Below are 18,083 nucleotides of genomic sequence, written 5' to 3'. Positions count from 1 at the left end.
ACTGTCCATGAAGATTCTCAGTCATCCAGGTCATGGTTATCCAAGAAGGGTTAAGTCGAGGGCAACTGGACCTGGTTGTAGAGGCTTGAAGATGTTTCACCTCTGACCCAAGAGGCTTCTTCAGTTCTGTCTGACTGGTGGGAAGTTATTTAACCTCTGTGGGGTCGTTGTCAAGGCCATTCATGTGACTTGGTTGTTAGTCCTGGTGGGTTTTACAGACACGGCTGTGCCATGGGCTCACCAGTGTCTCCCATCATGACCAGTCTCTACATGAAAGATGTAGAAACCAGAGCCCTGACGTCCTTCAGAGGAACAGCACCAAGCCACTGGCTCAGATATGTGGACCACACATGGGTCACAATTAAAACACAGGAAGTGCAAGCTCTCACAGAACACTTCAACTCTGTCAACCATAACATCAAGTTCACATGAGAGAACGTCAAGAATAACAGCTTGGCCTTCTTGGACTGTGCTGTGCATATTGAAGAAGACAGGAGTCTCCATATCCAAGTACAGTGGTCCCTCGTTAATCGCGGGAGTTCCGTTCTAAAAATAACCCGCAATAGGCGAAATCCGCGAAACAATTATTATAGATGTTTTAAGGCTGTAAAACTTCCTTTAGCATGTCCAGAAGTCCAACTTTTTGTGCGATGGTTAGCATCTTCCTCTGCCTTTTGGGTGCTACCGCAGGTGCCTTTGACGGTGCAGAACGTTTCGTCGACATTGTGGGGTTTGTTGGGGAGAAAACTTGCAAACATTCTGTACAGCGCTTCAGAGTCACACTGCTAGCAATCGAAGATTTATGTAAATTTGGCAAGGTGAACGCATTCTGTACTGTACGGGAGACACGGCACGGAGGAGATTGATTGACAGTAGTCTACAGCCAATCAGGATGCAGAACACAATGCACTAATCAGGACGCAGAACACAATGCGCTGTAGAAAAAAAGCATGCAAAATTGCACTAAAAAAAATCCATGAAACTGCGAGGCCGCGAAAGGTGAACCGCGTTATAGCGAGGGACCACTGTATACAGGAAACCCACTCATATGGACTAATGCTTACTCTTCGACTCTCACCACCCTCTTGAACATAAGCTAGGAGTTATCAGAACCCTGTAACACTGGGCTGATAACGTACCAACAAGTGTCCAGGCCCGAGAAAACGAGCGCCAACACCTGCAGGATGCACTTAAAGCCTGTGGATACCCCAACTGGACTTTTGTGAAAGCAGCCACAAGATCCAGGAAGAACAACAGCACTGTGGGTAGTGAAGAAAAGAAGAACAAACGTAACAACTGAAGAAACCTCCTGGGTTAGAGGTGAAACATCTTCAAGTATCTGACGGTGGAACGAGCTACCATCTGCCATAAGAACAGAGGCGTCCCTCTCTATCCTCAAGAACCTCTTGAAGACTCTCCTCTTCCGAGAACATCTCCTCTCTTAACATCTAACACCTCTAACACCCTAACATGCCTAACTCACACCCACTGTGTTCTTCTCTACCTAATCTCCTGCTCTTTGTCTTGGAAGCAAACTCTACTTACTGCTTGCACTTTACCCTGCTGAATAAATGTAGAGAGAGTGAGCGTGTGAGCGTGTGTGTGTGTGTGTGTGTGTGTGTGTGCGAGAGAGAAACAGAGAGAGTTAGAGAGTGAAACAGAATGAATGTGTGTGTATTTGTGTGTGAAAGAGTGAATACATGTGTTCATTTGTGAGTGAGTGAGAGACTGTGAATGATTGAATAATTGTGTGTGGGGGTGTGTGTGTGTGTGAGAGAGAGAGAGAGAGAGAGAGAGAGAGAGAGAGAGAGTGTGTGTGTGTGTGAGACAGAGGGGGAGAGAGAGAGAGTGCATGTGCATGAGAAAGAGAGAGAGAAAGAGTGAGTGTGTGTGTGTGCGTTCAGCATCAGAAACACTTTCAGTGTTTTTATATGTGTTTTTCTCTCTGACATGTACATGTTTATATCGTGTTTGTAAAGAAAAGAAAAACAAATAAACAAGAATTTAAAAGTACATGGACAAAAATAAAAAAAACAAACAAAAAAACCCACATCTCTACAAAACTTAATTAACAAGTTTTTATTATTACAGTCACAGATTTCTATTTCTGATACACTCGTACATTTGTGTGTGTGTGTGTGTGTGTGTATGAGCATGTCAGAGTGTGTGTGTTTATTTATTTTATCTGACACAGAGACACTGGGGAGTCATAATAAACAGTAAACCCTGCATAGAGGGGTTCAGTGAATGTGGAGCGGAATGTGTGTATGTGTGTGAGTGTGTGTGTGTCAGAGGAGACGCTGTAGAAGGACACAGTTCCAGACGACCAGTCCAGATACACTCCTACTCTGTGTGTGTGTGAGGGGGGGGCAGGTATGTCAGTGCTCTGTTTATTGTGACGGGCAGAGTAACTGTTATCAGAGCAGATCAGACTCCAGGACTTTTTATTGTCTCCAAACTTACAGTCACGACTCTCTCCTTTCCTCCTGATTCCTTTATATGTCACTGATATACCAGCATTAACTCCACTCCTCTCAGTCTCCCAGTAACAGCGTCCAGTCAGACTCTCTCTACACATGACTTGACGACACTCATCAAATCTCTCTGGATGATCAGGATACGACTGTTTCTCTTTCACACGTGTCACCTTTCTGTTCCCCTCAGAGAGAGAGAGCTTTGTGTTTACTGTGTTTGGGTCCAGTGTGAGATCACAGGCATCTACAGAGGAGAAATTAGAGGAATAAACATATCACACACTCTCTACTCTGTGTGTGTGTATTTCTCTGTGTGTGTGTGTGAATATTTCCTTGTGTGTGCGTGTGTGAGTGTGTGTGTGTGTGTGTGTGTGTACTTACAGTCTGTTAATACTTGTCGTTTTGTAATCATCAAGCCATCGTCCACACTGAAACACAGAAACAGAACAGACAATGAATGAGACACACACAGACACACAGTCACACAAGTTCTTTCTCCCTCTCTCTCACATACACACTGTTAGGGACCAAAAATACCGGACACGCAACTAGTGTTTTGGTATCTGGCTCCACTGCTGTATCCAATACCGTTACACTGAAAGCTGAGACGGTGGGTTCAGATTACTCATGCAGTCAAGCAGGGAGTTATGGGTAGCATGGTCTACGGGCCTGGCGACCCCTACAAACTTATGTCTTGTAGTGATCACAGGCATCATTTACACTGGGGACACATCCCCACCACTTTCTGAAAGCCTTTAGTTAGTTCAACTTAATCATGAATAAAATGACATTGGTCCATATCATGTCATTAAGAGAGAGAGCCAACACGCTTACTGATCAGTAAATCTAAACCCAAACACTTACGTTACTGCTGTGCACTCTTTTATGTACAGGGTTCATACACATTTTACCAATAAATTTCCATGACTTTTCCATGACTTTGAGGCAAAATTTCATGACCATACATTCTCTGAAACGTCTGTGTACACATGAAAAACAAGAACAAAAATCCATGTCCAAATTTAAGACAGTATATTTTAACTAAAATTAATGACAAGCTGTGCGGTTTGGAGCCAAACATGATTAAATCACCATTTTCCTGGCTTTGCACGAATTCACATTTCGTTACAGCACAAGCTGCAACTAGCATCGGAGTCTGGTGTTACCCCACGCAGAGAACAACATAAACTAAAGTGACATGATTGATCTGCCCAAATATTTAAGTATTGTTTAACCAGTATAGATTTTTCTCAGTATAACCAGTATAGATCTTAACTGTACCATAGGGTTGTACTGAAAATTTTGAAGCCTCGTTCACTGAATTGGCATTCGATTGTGAAATGAAGCATTCTATGATTAGGATGGGTGCTCGGGTGCAGTAAGGTTATTGCTACTGTAATACAAGAAATTTAGATATGAAAGTGGCCTATTTTTATTATCATTTAACAAACCATTTTGCCAGTAAACATATTTGCGCTTTTTGAATTTCAGTAACGAAAGTCTCGTGTTGCTCTCTATCAAGGCGTCATAAATTCTGAATGTTTAGGCATCCTCAGCTATGGAAGGAATGCCAACCGTCGACTATGCAAAGGCAGCGAACTCTGGATCAGATGATGTATTAAAGAGTGTTACACTTTTCAAAAAATGTGACCTGTAGGTCCTCGTGTTCATCATCTCTTTTTACATATTACTGAGGAGAAAGTCGAGTATTCCGAAACAACAGGCCAAAACAATGACGTCACGTCAGAGACATCTGAAGCTTCGTTTGAAAAAGGCTGGCTGAAATTCGGTTGGCAAAAAGTGGCATTCGATACAGCCCTACTGAACCACATACACTCTATTAAACAGGTACATTTCTCTGAATTTTCCAAAACTGTGGCTGTCAGTTGTGGGGTTGGTGTGGATGCTGATTGGTGGATCCTCTGGTGCGCATGTGTGGGGACTGGAATGGTAAGGAAATAGCGACTCTGCTGTAGGCTGGATGTTTTTTGGACACGTGCAAACAGCCTTTTGACCGCCATCCGTAAGGTTATTATGATCCTGAGATGTAAATATGATCACAACTGCAAGAATCTTAAAGGAAGACTGATGTGACTGTTGAACACGATTCCGTTTGTTTAATGAACCTGAAAATAAACGACGCCGACATTCACCCGGATGTGGTCGTGAGTACAGGGTTCCTGCAGCTCAAGGCAAGTTAGATTTAAGAGTTTTTAAGACTTTTTTAATGCCACTTGAAATGAAATTTAAGACCAACTTTACAACAAACAAAATATACATAAAGTGTATTCTTCATACTCAAGCTTAAAATATTAGTATGTTTTGCGTGGTGTAATTAATTGGACATGGGCTCCTAACAGGTCCACCAAAAACTTGTACAACAAAATCTTTTTTTTTTTTTCCCCCTGTGTGCAGTCGGATTCTCATTCCCGTCTTAATGGCTTGATGCCATCCAGTAAAGATAACCTCCCTCTCATTGATAAAAGCAGTGGAAATGGACCAATTTATGACCGTCCTTCCGAAGAAAAATGGAAAGTCTTCGAAAATGAGCTGTCGTCAATTAGTCAATCTTTTATACGACTTTATCAATCTAAGAAATACTGCGACGCTGTTAAAATGTTATAGTGGCTATTCACATATATCACATTCATATTATTCAAGGTCTGGACAAATCACTGAGCAGCCAACAGGCATTCTGGGCATTCTTACACCTCTGTGTGTAGATGATAAGCCCACTAGTTTACCATGGAGCGCATCTGAGATCAGGACAATAATATCAGCTCATACAGGCTGTATAGTTAATCTATGAAAAATACTTGAAACACAAATCATGAGTTTGATTTCTCATGTTATGCAAATAACGATTTGATCCTAATGGTAATAACTGAATAATTTATAACATGATACGTGTATCTTGTCCTCTAATGGAAATAGATATTCATTTCAATTTGTGCGCAAGTGGACAACATGGACCCACCAATGCGTCCCTTTAACATAAAGTTTGTTAATTGTTGTTGCCTGGTAGAGGTAGCTATCGCGGACGGTGCATCTGCTCTGAGCATCCAGGCCACAAACCAAATATGAGTAGCATTTGTTCTGCTATCCTGATCTGCGTGCCGTTAATGAGAGAGGCATTCAGTGAATTATTTAAAAATAGATGTTACTACTTATTTTGAGTTTTTAAATTGCAATGTCAGATAAAAACAATCCTACTTCCCATGTCTTAGCATTTTTAAGACCTTTGAAAGATTGATTTAAGACATTTTAATACTAATTAAGACCCTATTTTTAAATGAATGAATTCAATGCCTTTTAAGACTTTTTAAGGATCCGCGGGAACCATGTAAGTAGCATGCATCACAGCTCTGGTGAATGATAAAAGTTATAAGTGGATACGGATGCGAGTCAAAATTTACCTTTTAGCGTGCCCTCGTGAAAGAAGTGGCTTAATTATAACAAACACAGAACCGCAATTTTGCCACTATATTTCGTAACAAGAAGCTCGCAATGCACAGTTACATTGTCCACAGAATTCAACATTACTGGTTTCTAATGTGCTGAAACATGGCTTGGAGTAGTGATATCTGTAGGTCTAACACAGTCTCAGTATTTGGGAAAACATACATAGGTGGAGTGTTTGACAGACATAGTCTAACTTAGACATGTCGGTTATGTGGCTTCATAAACCTGTTATTGTTTACATGACAGTGACTTTATAAACACTGGAATAAAAGACACAAGTGTGTCTACCTTACCATGATGTATTATGTCATCCATGTAAGCAGGTTAACGTTAGAGCATCGTGACACACATAAAAAACACAAGCAGCTTTTAAAGGCCATCCTTAAAGTGATGCCGTTAACATCTATGGGCAGTATATGACCCACTGAAAAAAGGTCATGTCAAACCCATCATTGTCCCCGGAACTTTTCAAATCAAACTGAGGCCCATGGTAGTGATGAAAGTTTGTAGTGAAGTAGGTCTATTCCAGCAACCTGCCAATGGCAACTGACATCATTCATTTTATTCACCAATGAAGATTTTTACTCACATCTGGCAAGTGGTGGGTGTTAAGTTTAGACCCTGAACACACACAAGGTCTCTTTCTCTCTCTCTCTCATACACACAAAAACACACAAGTTCTCGTATTTTTATGTGTGGGTATGGGAGTGTGTGTGTGTGTGTGTGTACAGAAACACTTCAATGTACACACTCATTCTCTTGTGTTCATCTACATAGAACCCACACTCTCTTTGTCACACGCACACACAAACACACGCAGATATAATCTCTCTTCTGTACGCACACACACACACTTTTATAACGAGTCCAGATTGTAAAGCTTTTTAAAAATGACTATCATGGCAACACAAACACTTCATCTGAGAAATAAATGGAACAGTTATGGAAACAAAAGCAATGTCATATTTGGGACAGTCAGTTTTCATTTTGGGTATCAGGACAGTTCTAGGATGTTTCTGAAAAAAGTTAGTCTGGATCCCTGCATAAAATATCAGCTCAGACAAAACGTATTATTAATATTATACTTTCAATAACTGACTAATACTGACCTCAGTATCTCCAGTTTACAGTGTGGATTCTCCAGTTGCACACAGAGCATCTTCACTCCTGAATCCTGAAGCTCATTGTTACTCAGGTCCAGTTCTCTCAGGGGACAGTTTACTGACTGTAGAACTGAGGCTACAGCTTCACAGGACTGTTTGGTGAGTTTACAACCAGCAAGTCTGGAGAGAGAGACAGAGAGAGAGAGAGATGACACATATAATTATATATTCACGGTCATATTGACATATTCATATATATCCAACTAGGTGACAGTAGTCGACCAAAATGACATAATAATAACAACACACAGCAAGACTAGTTTTAAAATAGTCACCATCAGATCCAAGATCCAACCATGTTCCAGTTAAAACATCAAAGAAAATAGTTTGTTAACTTATCAAATTTATCTGCAACTGAAGTATAAGGCGAATAACTACAGATCAGCATTTGTCCCGAACAAAATAACCTGCCCTTCACTTTTTCTCTCAATATACTGTCTTCCATCACCTACCGCTACATCCCTGCTTTACACTACCAAGTTTCCACTGCTTTTTCAAAGCCGTACTTCCTTATTTTACCAACCAGTTCAGTTGTCCACTTATTTAAAAATCTTTACTGAGTTAATGACTAATATAAATAGAACACCCCTCCTGGAATCGCAACCTTATCGTGGTGGAGGGGTTTGTGAGTGCCTGTGATCCTGGGAGCTGTGCTGCCTGGAGCATCTAGCTCCTGGTAGGGTCACCCAAGGCAGAGAGGTCCCAGGTGAGGGGCCAGACAAAAAGCAATTCTGAAAGCCCTTATGATCAGCACCCACAAAGAAACAGGCACCTCGCCCGGAATAGGGAGATCGGGGCCACCTCCTGGAGCCAGGCCTGGGAGGGGAGCTCGTAGACGAGCGCCTGGTGGCTGGACCTGCCACGGGGTCCGGCCGGGCTCAGCCTGAATGAGCAACGTGTGACTGCCCTCTCGTTGGCCCACCACCTGCGAGGGGAGAAATAGGGGCCGGGTGCGATGCCACACAGGGGGCAGGATGGGGCGAAGGCCCCAGCGGACTGAACTTACGGTACAGAAACTGGCTTTTGGTACGTGGAATGTCACCTCTCTGGGGGGAAGGAGCCGGAACTTGTGCGGGAGGTGGAGCGATACCAACTAGATATAGTTGGGCTCACTTCTACGCACAGCCTTGGCTCTAGAACCAAACTCCTGGATGGGGGCTGGACTCTGTCCTTCTCTGGAGTTGCCTGGGGTGAGAGGCAGCGGGCAGCTGTGGGGTTACTTGTTAGCCCCCGACTGAGCACCGCTGTGTTGGAGTTTGTCCTGGTGAATGAAAGGTTTGCCTCACTGCCCCTTCGGGTTGCAGGGGGGAAATCTCTGACTGTCGTGACGGCGTACTCGCCGAACAGCAGCTCAGAGTACCCAGCCTTCCTAGATACACTGGAAAATGTCCTAGTGAAGACACCAACTGGGGACTCGGTAGTTCTACTGGGAGACTTCAATGCTCACGTTGGCAATGATGGAGAGACTTGGAGGGGAGTGATTGGGAGGAATGGCCTACCCGATCTGAACCCGAGTGGTGCTTTGTTATTGGACTTCTGTGCGAGTCATGGATTGTCCATAACGAACACCATGTTCGAGCATAAGGCAGCTCATAAGTGTACCTGGTACCAGAGCTCCTTAGGCCAATGGTCGATGATCGACTTTGTAGTCATCTCATCAGACCTGCGGCCGTATGTGCTGGACACTCGGGCGATGAGAGGGGCAGAGCTGTCAACTGATCACCACCTGATAGTGAGTTGGATCAGATGCCGGGGGAGGCTGCCGGACAGACCTAGTAAACCCAAGCGCATAGTGAGGGTGAGCTGGGAACAGCTGGCTGAGGACCCTATACGGAAGATCTTCAACTCACACCTCTGGAGGAGCTTCTCCCTGATCCCGAGGGAGGCTGGGGACATGGAGTCCGAATGGACCCTGTTCAGAGCCTCCATTGTTGAAACGGCAGCTTTGAGCTGTGGCCAGATGGTCGTCGGTGCCTGTTGTGGCGGCAACCCAAGGACCCGGTGGTGGACGCCACCGGTGAGGGAAGCCGTCAGGCTGAAACAGGAGGCCTTCCGGGCTTGGCTAGCACGGGGGACTCCGGAATTGGCTGAGAGGTACCGGCATGCCAAAAGGGCTGCAGCGACGGCTGTCATGGAAGCAAAAACTTGGGTATGGGAGGAGTTTGGGGAGGCCATGGAAAAGGAATTTCAGTTGGCCTCAAAGAGATTCTGGCAAACCGTCAGGCGACTCAGGAGGGACACACAGGGCCTCGTCCAGGCTGTTCTCAGCAGGGATGGGGAGGTCATGACCTCAACTGAGGTCGGATGTGGTCGGACGGTGGAAGGAACACTTTGAGGAGCTCCTAAACCCGACTGACACTCCCTCCATAGAGGAGGCAGGGCCAGAAGATTCAGGAGGGTCGTCACCCATCTCTCTGGCAGAGGTCACTGAGGCAGTTAGAAAACTCCACAGTGGCAAGGCGCCAGGGGTGGATGAGATCCGCCCTGAAATGCTGAAGGCTTTGGATGTTTTTGGGCTGTCATGGCTGACACGCCTCTTCAACATTGCGTGGGAGTCAGGGACAGTGCCTGTGGAGTGGCAGACGGGGGTGGTGGTCCCCATTTTTAAAAAAGGGGACCGGAGAGTGTGCTCCAGTTATCGGAGTATCACACTGCTCAGCCTCCCTGGGAAAGCCTACTCCAGGGTATTGGAAAGGAGACTGCGGCCGATTGTCGAACCTCGGAACCAGGAGGAACAATGTGGATTCCGTCCAGGCCGTGGAACAGCGGACCAGATGTTCACCCTTGCACGGATACTGGAGGGATCATGGGAATTTGCCGATCCAATCTACATGTGTTTCGTGGACCTGGAGAAGGCTTACGATCGTGTTCCCCAGGGTGTCCTGTGGGGGGTACTGCGAGAGTATGGGGTGCCAGGTTCGCTGCTGCGAGCCATTCGGTCCCTGTATAACCATAGTGAGAGCTGTGTCCGTATTCTCGGCACAAAGTCAAACTCATTTCCAGTGAGTGTTGGACTCCGTCAGGGCTGTACCTTGTTTCTGATCTTGTTCTTAATTTTCATGGACAGGATCTCAAGGCGCAGTCGGGGTGCGGAGGGTGTCCAGTACGGTGGCCTCAGGATTGCGTCTCTGCTTGTTGCAGATGATGTGGTTCTGTTGGCCTCATCAAACTGTGACCTCCAGCACGCGTTGGGGCAGTTTGCAGCCGAGTGTGAAGCGGTCTGGATGAGGATCAGCACCTCCAAGTCCGAGGCCATGGTCCTATGCCGGAAAAAAGTAGCTTGCCCCCTCCGAGTTGGGACTGAGTTTCTGCCTCAAGTGGAGGAGTTCAAGAATTTCGGGGTCTTGTTCACGAGTGAGGGTAAAATGGAGCGGGAGATCGACAGACGGATCGGGGCGGCGGCGGCAGTCATGCGGTCGTTGTACCGGATCGTTGTGGTGAAGAAGGAGCTGAGTCAGAAGGCAAGGCTCTCAATTTACCAGTCGATCTTTGTTCCAACCCTCACCTATGGTCACGAGCTCTGGGTAGCGACCGAAAGAATGAAATCGTGGATACAAGCGGCAGAAATGAGTTTCCTCCACAGGGTGGCTGGGCGCACCCTTAGGGATAGGGTGAGGAGCTCGGACACCCGGGAGGAGCTTGGAATAGAGCCGCTGCTCCTCCGCATTGAAAGGAGCCAGTTGAGGTGGTTCAGGCACCTAGTCAGGATGCCTCCTGGGTGCTTCCCTATGGAGGTGTTCTGGGCGCGACCAAATGGGAGGAGACCCCGGGGAAGACCCAGGACACGTTGGGAGAAATATATATCTCGGCTGGCCTGGGAACGCCTCGGGATCCCCCAGGAGGAGCTGGTGGATGTAGCCGGGGAAAGGGAAGTCTGGGCTACCCTCCTCAGCCTGCTGCTACCGCGACCCGGTCCCGGATAAGCGGGAGAAAATGATGATGATGATGATAATAAATAGAACAGGCTACCGAATCTGCTGGTGAAAAGTTGATTTCAGTCGGAGATTTTTATCCGGACTCCGGCTGACAGTGGAAACGCTGTGTCTGGAGAGAGAATCCGCTCACATGCTACAGCTAACGTGTCAGAGTCTAATTACAAAACCGTTTGAACACACATCTAAAGGGATAAAGTCTAATATAAAAATGCATTTTATGCTGCTTTGGAACAAAACTTACTTTGAATGTTAACGAGCAGTGAATCAGACGCTGCTGTCATTTCTGACAAACTAGACTCTTTCCCCTTCTCCAGTTTTTACCTCAGTTGGCGGGTTTGAGAACTGAGCCCCCAGGTTTTCTATTGACTGTCAGGTTTGGGATGAAAATCCCCTCACATGCTTTAGCTAACGTGTGTCAGAGACTAATTACAAAATCGTTTGAGCGCAAATACATACGGACAGTCTAAATATTTGTCTGATTATCTCTTCATTAAAATACACAGAAAGAATCCATACATTATGTGGATACACGACAGAGAAAGTGGACTGCACTGTTGTAATTTCTAGTCTTTTCAATACGTGCCGGCTACATCTACTCTCTGTCAGATCTGGAATGAAAATCCCCTCACATCCTATAGCTAACACGTTTCTCAGACAAATTAGAAAACCGTTTGAACACAGATCTAAACGGATAATTTAAATATTTCTCTGATTAATAATACATTAATTTTTACAAGAGGCATACTTACATTGTGTGTTAACGTATGGAGAATGAAGAAAGTGGACTAGATTGCAGTTACTTCGAACCTTTTCTGACACTTACGGTTACTTCAACATTTACCTCAGAAACTTTCCGTGCGTGCTGGCTCTTTTGGCGGACTTTTCAAATTAGTCTCTCGATTTGTGATTGGCTGTTAGGATGCCAAACGATAACAGCCTAGAAACATCTTTTTTTTTTTTTTTGCTTATTTGTAGATGTCTGTTCTGACAACATTATTTTCACTGATATAATCACAGTTCGGTTGCGCAACAAATGACTATAATCCTTTATCTGCTTCGTCATATGTGATCAGAATATTATAATGCCGTCTAAATCTTCAAAATGCCTTATGGGTCCGGCAAAAGGCCTGCTGCCCCTGTATAGTATATTGGTATATTGTTTAAATATGAACAAGTAAAATGTAAACTAGTTGTGGAATACAGTTCTATCCTTTGATTTCTTCTGTCTCACACTTGGACACAGCACTGCAAGATTTCAGCATATGAATCAGCATAACAAGAGATCATTTTAATTCAGACAACAGGAAAAGACAAAAGACACACAATAAAAGGCATGAAAACTGATATGTTTAGGTAATTCAGCTAGAGATCTAACACGCAGGCAAATCCAGTGTAAAGAAATGACACAAAACATTTTATGAGAAATATCTTTTCTGGTCCTCACTAATACTGACCTCAGTATCTCCAGTTTACAGTATGGATTCCTTAATCCAACACAGAGCGACTTCACTCCTGAATCCTGAAGCTCATTGTTACTCAGGTCCAGTTCTCTCAGAGGACAGTTTAATGACTGTAGAACTGAGGCTACAGCTTCACAGGACTGTTTATTGAGTTTACAACCAGCAATTCTGGAGAGAGGAAGAGAGAGAGAGAGTTATAGTCACAAAAGCTTAAAATGTATTTAAATTTTCTATATTAATCTTCACTGACAGACTATGATTTCGATCTTGTTCACAAAGTCAGTGCCTGCCTGTCAGCTACAAATTGTTGTAAAGCTGATAAAATATGTCTTTGTCAACACTGCTTTGACAAACACCCTGCTTTGACAAACAAGTTTTCTTTACTATTTCCAAATGCTTAATAAATATAAATATGTGTAAAGCTGTAATGGTTTTAAATAAATGTAAATATTTCCACATAAATAGTTCAAATTCAAGTTCAAGTTTATTTCAAGCCCAATATCACTGTTTACAGTCTCAGAGGGCTTTACATGCCCACAGGTTTACAGCAAATAAAGCAGGATGGCACCCCCTGACTTAATCCTCACAACGGGCAAGAAAAAACAAACCCCCAAAAACCCAGATGATATAGGGAAAAATGGGAGAAATCTTGAGAAGGACCACAGAGAGAGGAGACCCCTTCATGACAAGACAAGTGTGCAATAGGTGCTGACCCAGTGGGCAAATTGCAAACAACACAGAAATAATGAAAATGAAAAGACACTAGTAGACAGAAATAAAAAATAACAAAACAGCAGGGAGGGTTCAACCGGGGTAGGCCACACAGCCACAGTGGGTCACACCTAAGAGGAAAGCAGCCACATTCAAACAAGACCCTCATGCTCAGACAAATGAGACACAGACATGCAGAAGATGAGGTAGGAAAAGGAGAGCATGAGTGGGGTATCAGCACTTAACAAAATAAAGAAAGAAAATCATTTTTTTAGAGATGCATGAATGTAGAAACGCTAGTGGCTGTGGAGGGCGCAGGAGGAGCAGGGCCATGCAGGGAGAGCAGGGCCAGGGACAGCAGGGCATGGAGACAAAGTCAGTCCACTGACCTAAGGATGGAGCCACATCCATGCAGCAAGACACAGACATCACTGCACTGTCTCTGTACTTTTATATGTGCACTGCTCATTCTTGCACTGGCTGAACCTCTCTCGTTGTTCAGATTGCCATTATTTATACTGTACATACATCTTACTGTACATATTTTGTCTATACTGTACATATAACCCATACATATACACTCCTCTTTCCTACTCTGTCAGATTAATCTCTATGTATAAAACATGATTAATATAGTATACATATATTAAAATCTGTATATATATTGTTAACTACTGTCAATAATACTGTACATACTGTAAGATATAGCATCAATCATGCTGTAGTACTCACTTATACCTGCACTTATCTGTAAATAATACTATGCTTTTGCACTTCTCGTTAGACGCTACTGCATTTCATTGGCTTTGTGCCTGTACTCTGCACAATGACAGTAAAGTTGAATCTAATCTAGTCTGATCTAATCTAATCTGATCTAATCTAAACATCAACCACTCACACAAACAGAAGAGAAGGGGTTAGTAACAGAAAGTGAGACGGTCAAGACAAAAGCAGAAGGGAGGGAGAAGGAGAGAGAAGATATGAGAGGCATCTAAGCCGACAGAGACTAAACTAAACTATGCCAGGAGAGACAACGGCAGAGACTGAACCTCCCTCGATGGTCAGTTCAAAATCATATTATCCATACGTTAGAGAGAACTAATGAGTCTTAAGTTTGGTTTTAAAGGTATCAAGAGAGTTTGTCTCTCTGATTTCTTTAGGTAGCCTATTCCAGAGAGAGCAGTTTGAAAAGAGCAGTAGGTAGAGGCGCAGTGGCCAGCGGACTTCTTTTAAGATGGGGGGGGGGGGGGGGGGGGGGGGGGGGGGGGGGGGGGGGGGGGGCGGGGGGTAATTAGGGTGTAATTGAGTCAGATAGGTAGGCCGGCGCAAGCCCATGTAGAATTTTAAATGTTAATAGGAGGACTTTAAGATCTTGAAATGGGAGCCAAAAAATAGGCTTCCAAACATTTTCATGAACAAGGCCTGGTTCTGAAATCCGGCCCATTTGAATGTGTAGTTGAAAAGCCCTGGTCTATGTACTTTGGTATCAGACCTGTTGAAACTACAGAGACTAAAAATAATGATAAACACAGAGATAATCATGTATAACACACAACCTGCATATTTTATGTGCACAGATGTTTTACTGCCCATCATCCATATACTGTACTGTCATGTATGTAAGTTTGCCTGCATGAATATATTCTCTCCTGTGATGTTTATGGTATATCATGATTCATGAACAATCTAATAATTTCAAAATTGAAAACAAACGGAGAATTTTTCCAAAAACGGATATCTGTACCCAGGAACATGGCCAAAATCAGCCACACTTCATTTTCCTTTCAAATAATGCAACTATAAGAGTGTTACTTTACAAATGTGTGAAACTAAAGACTCACAAAGCTTTTCTGCAGCACCGCACAGCTGGGAGCAGTCTCCTACGACCCTCATCTGATGCATTGTATTTCTTCAGATCAAACTCATCCAGCACCTCCTCTGAAATCAGAAACATGTAGGCCAGTGCTGTGCAGTGTGCAAGTGAGAGTTCGGTTCTGTAATTTTCAGACTTAACAAAAGCTTGAATGTCTTCATGGAGAGAGCGATCATTCATTTCAGTCAAGCAGTGCAGTAGATTGATCCATCTCTCAGGTGGGACACCATCTTTATTTAACTCTTTGATGTAAAGGCTTATTTCCTTGATGCTCTCCTGGTTGTTCTGTGTGTGTGTCAGCAGGCCCTGTAGGAGTTTCTGGTTGGACTCCAGTGAGATGCCATGAAGGAAGCGGACAAACAGATCGAGACGTCCATCCTTACTCTCCAAAGATTTATCCACAGCTTTTTTCAGCAATGCATCCAATGGAACATAGTTTGGCTCCACTCTGGTCTTTCCCCACAAAAAAGCCTTCAGTCCCTTCTTAAATTTGCTGAGTTGTCCTCTGGTCTCTTCCTGCAGAAAATACTCCAGTTCCATCATGTTCTTGTTTACATAGCTGTAAAACACATAGAGAGCAGCAAAGAACTCTTGAACACTCAGATGAACAAAGCAGTAAACCTTCTTCTGTCGAAGCACAGATTCCTCCTTAAAGATCTCAGTGCAAATCCCAGAGTACACTGTGGCCTCACTCACATCAATGCCACATTCTTTCAGATCCTCTTCATAAAACATGATATTGCCCCTCAGCAGCTGATTAAAAGCCAGATTAGCAAGTTTCAGAAAGATCTCCTTGCTTGATTCAAGAGGATTCTTTGAGTCTGTCTCAATTTTCTCTTCATATTTCTGCTTCTTCATTTTGGTCTGAATGAGCAGGAAGTGTGTGTACATCTCAGTCAGAGTTTTAGGGATCTCTTTTACATTGTCTTGATGTAGCATTTCCTGAAGCACAGTGGCTGAAATCCAACAGAACACTGGGATGTGACACATGATGTGGAGACTCACTGTTGCCTTGATGTGTGAGATGATTCTGTTGGCTTGACTCTCATCACCGACTCTTTTTCTGAAGTATTCCTCTTTCTGTGAATCAGTGAATCCTTGGACTTCTGTCACACGACTGATGAACTGAGAGGGGATCTGACTGGCTGCTGCTGGTCTGGAGGTTATCCAGATGAGTGCAGAGGGAAGAAGATTTCCTTGAATGAGGTTTGATATCAGTTTGTTCACTGATGATGTTGTGGTCACATCACACAGCCTCTGAGAAAAATCTATCTGAAGTCGACTCTCATCTAAACCATCAAAAATGAACAGCATTTTACAGTCATTATATTTCTTTGGATCCAAGTCTTTCAGCTCTGGGTGAAACTCTAGCAGGAGTCCATGAAGACTGAAATGATCACCTTTAACCAAGTTCAGCTCTCGAAAAGGAAGAATCAATACAAAATCAATGTCCTGATTGGTCCTTCCCTCTGCCCAGTCCAGAATGAACTTGTGCACAGAGACTGTTTTTCCAATTCCAGCGATGCCCTTGGTGAGTACAGCTCTGATTTTTAGATTTTTTCTGTCCCCTCCTGGTTCCTGACTACACAAGGTTTCTTTGTCCTCTATAGTTTGGTTGGTTGACAAGGGTTTGAAGATGTCATTGCAGCTGATTGGTTTGTCTTGAGAATCCCTTGTCCTGGATGATGTTTCAATCTGTAAAACTTCATGTTTCTCATTCACTCCTTCACTCTCTCTGTCTATGATGTAGAGCTCTGTGTAAATGCTGTTGAGGAGGGTTTGGTTTTCTTTTAGTGCAACACCTTCATATAAGAACTCATATTTGTTTTTCAGGGTGGTTTTATGACCCTCAGTGATTCTCAGCATGACATCATCTGACTCAGACATGGACGTGTTGTGTGGGATATTTTGGAAACACCCAGAGTGATCCTCAGTTAGGTCTGTCTCCTCACTGCAGAGAGAGCGAGAGAAAGAGAGAGAGAGAGGTGTTAAAAAAAAGAATTTCTCAGAACCTGCTGACACAGGCCACACCTGGACTGATCCTGGATCAGACCTGAGTTCCCATATTTGACAGATATTGGATGAGAGTGATGTGAATGGTATGTAATGAATGGGGCTGAATGGGTCTATTTAGGAGGCCTAGTTCTAGATTTCCCTGATCATAGTTTTTGGGTGGGCAATTTTTACTCACCAATGCATTATTTTCTTTTTACAGCATATCCGAAAATACATAGAATCGCCTATAGGCTACCAACAGCATGTACTTGACAGAAATGTCAGCTATAACTGTCAAAAAGAAATGCACAATGACTTTTTTTAATATTTCAATTTTAAATTATGTATATAAGAACAATTTCCCTATGATTTATTTTTTATACAAGAGCCATGCTCTGTAGAACTGTAAGTAGTGTCCAGCCAACCAATCAGATATCAGAACAGTTTGCAGTCGTTGAGCTAGCCAATAATATTGACACTTGGGGAGGGGGGGGGGGGGGGGGGGGGGGGGTGATTCACTTACAGGATTCCAAACAGGCATAACTACTCTGACACTAGGCTTCCACACAGCAAAACACCTTGTGAAGTTCACCCTACCACATTTCACTCTGGGAGTATGGTCATGAAATAGCTCAGAAGTTCGAGTGCTTAAATGAAGGTCTACAGTGGTCTATTTGCCCCAACCAGAGCCACTGAAAGAGTTTTTTCTACTGCTCTGGCCCCAACTATGTACATGTAACATGTCAATTACAACCTGTGTTGATGTAGACACAAATGGTTGCCCATACATTTTTTAATCATATACATTATTGCTCGAAACATGTAGCCTTTAGACTTTTTTGTTACTCCTGCCTCTCTAGAGAATGTCACGTACAAAACACATCACACACTGAACTGATTGGTTGTCACGTGGTTCTCATTTGCATAAAGTTGCGGATTCGCCGTGTCAATTTCTCTTGCTTCCCTGGATTCGCTTCGATTGCGCCCAATCAGAGCGAATTTCACCCCCA

At 43.8% G+C, this 18,083-nt stretch overlaps 1 protein-coding gene across 1 annotated transcript; it reads right to left on the bottom strand.

Moving 5' to 3' along the window:
• Window positions 1-2,176: 2,176 nt before the first annotated feature.
• On the bottom strand, window positions 2,177-16,965 carry LOC115817133 (NACHT, LRR and PYD domains-containing protein 3-like). Its single transcript, XM_030780378.1, has 5 exons — window positions 15,047-16,965; window positions 12,489-12,662; window positions 7,046-7,219; window positions 2,856-2,902; window positions 2,177-2,718 (listed from the first exon to the last, which is right to left on the bottom strand). Exons 1-5 carry the CDS (start codon window positions 16,963-16,965, stop codon window positions 2,177-2,179), a joined length of 2,856 nt encoding a protein of 951 aa, XP_030636238.1.
• Between the last annotated feature and the right edge of the window lie 1,118 nt (window positions 16,966-18,083).

This window comes from Chanos chanos, chromosome 7 (genome assembly GCF_902362185.1).
Source record: "Chanos chanos chromosome 7, fChaCha1.1, whole genome shotgun sequence".
Lineage (NCBI taxonomy): Eukaryota > Metazoa > Chordata > Actinopteri > Gonorynchiformes > Chanidae > Chanos > Chanos chanos.
Note: the sequence above shows the minus strand (reverse complement) of the source record. Positions and strands in the feature narration are given on the sequence as shown.

Bases quoted from the DNA above. Each gene is read 5' to 3' on its own strand.
- LOC115817133 (XM_030780378.1), bottom strand. From the start codon at position 16,965: ATGTCTGAGTCAGATGATGTCATGCTGAGAATCACTGAGGGTCATAAA. The intron at 12,663-15,046 runs GTGAGTCTTTAG...TCCTCTCTCCAG, and splicing joins CGGTGCTGCAGAAAAGCTTT to AATTGCTGGTTGTAAACTCA. The intron at 7,220-12,488 runs GTCAGTATTAGT...CTCTCTCTCCAG, and splicing joins TGTAAACTGGAGATACTGAG to ACTTGCTGGTTGTAAACTCA.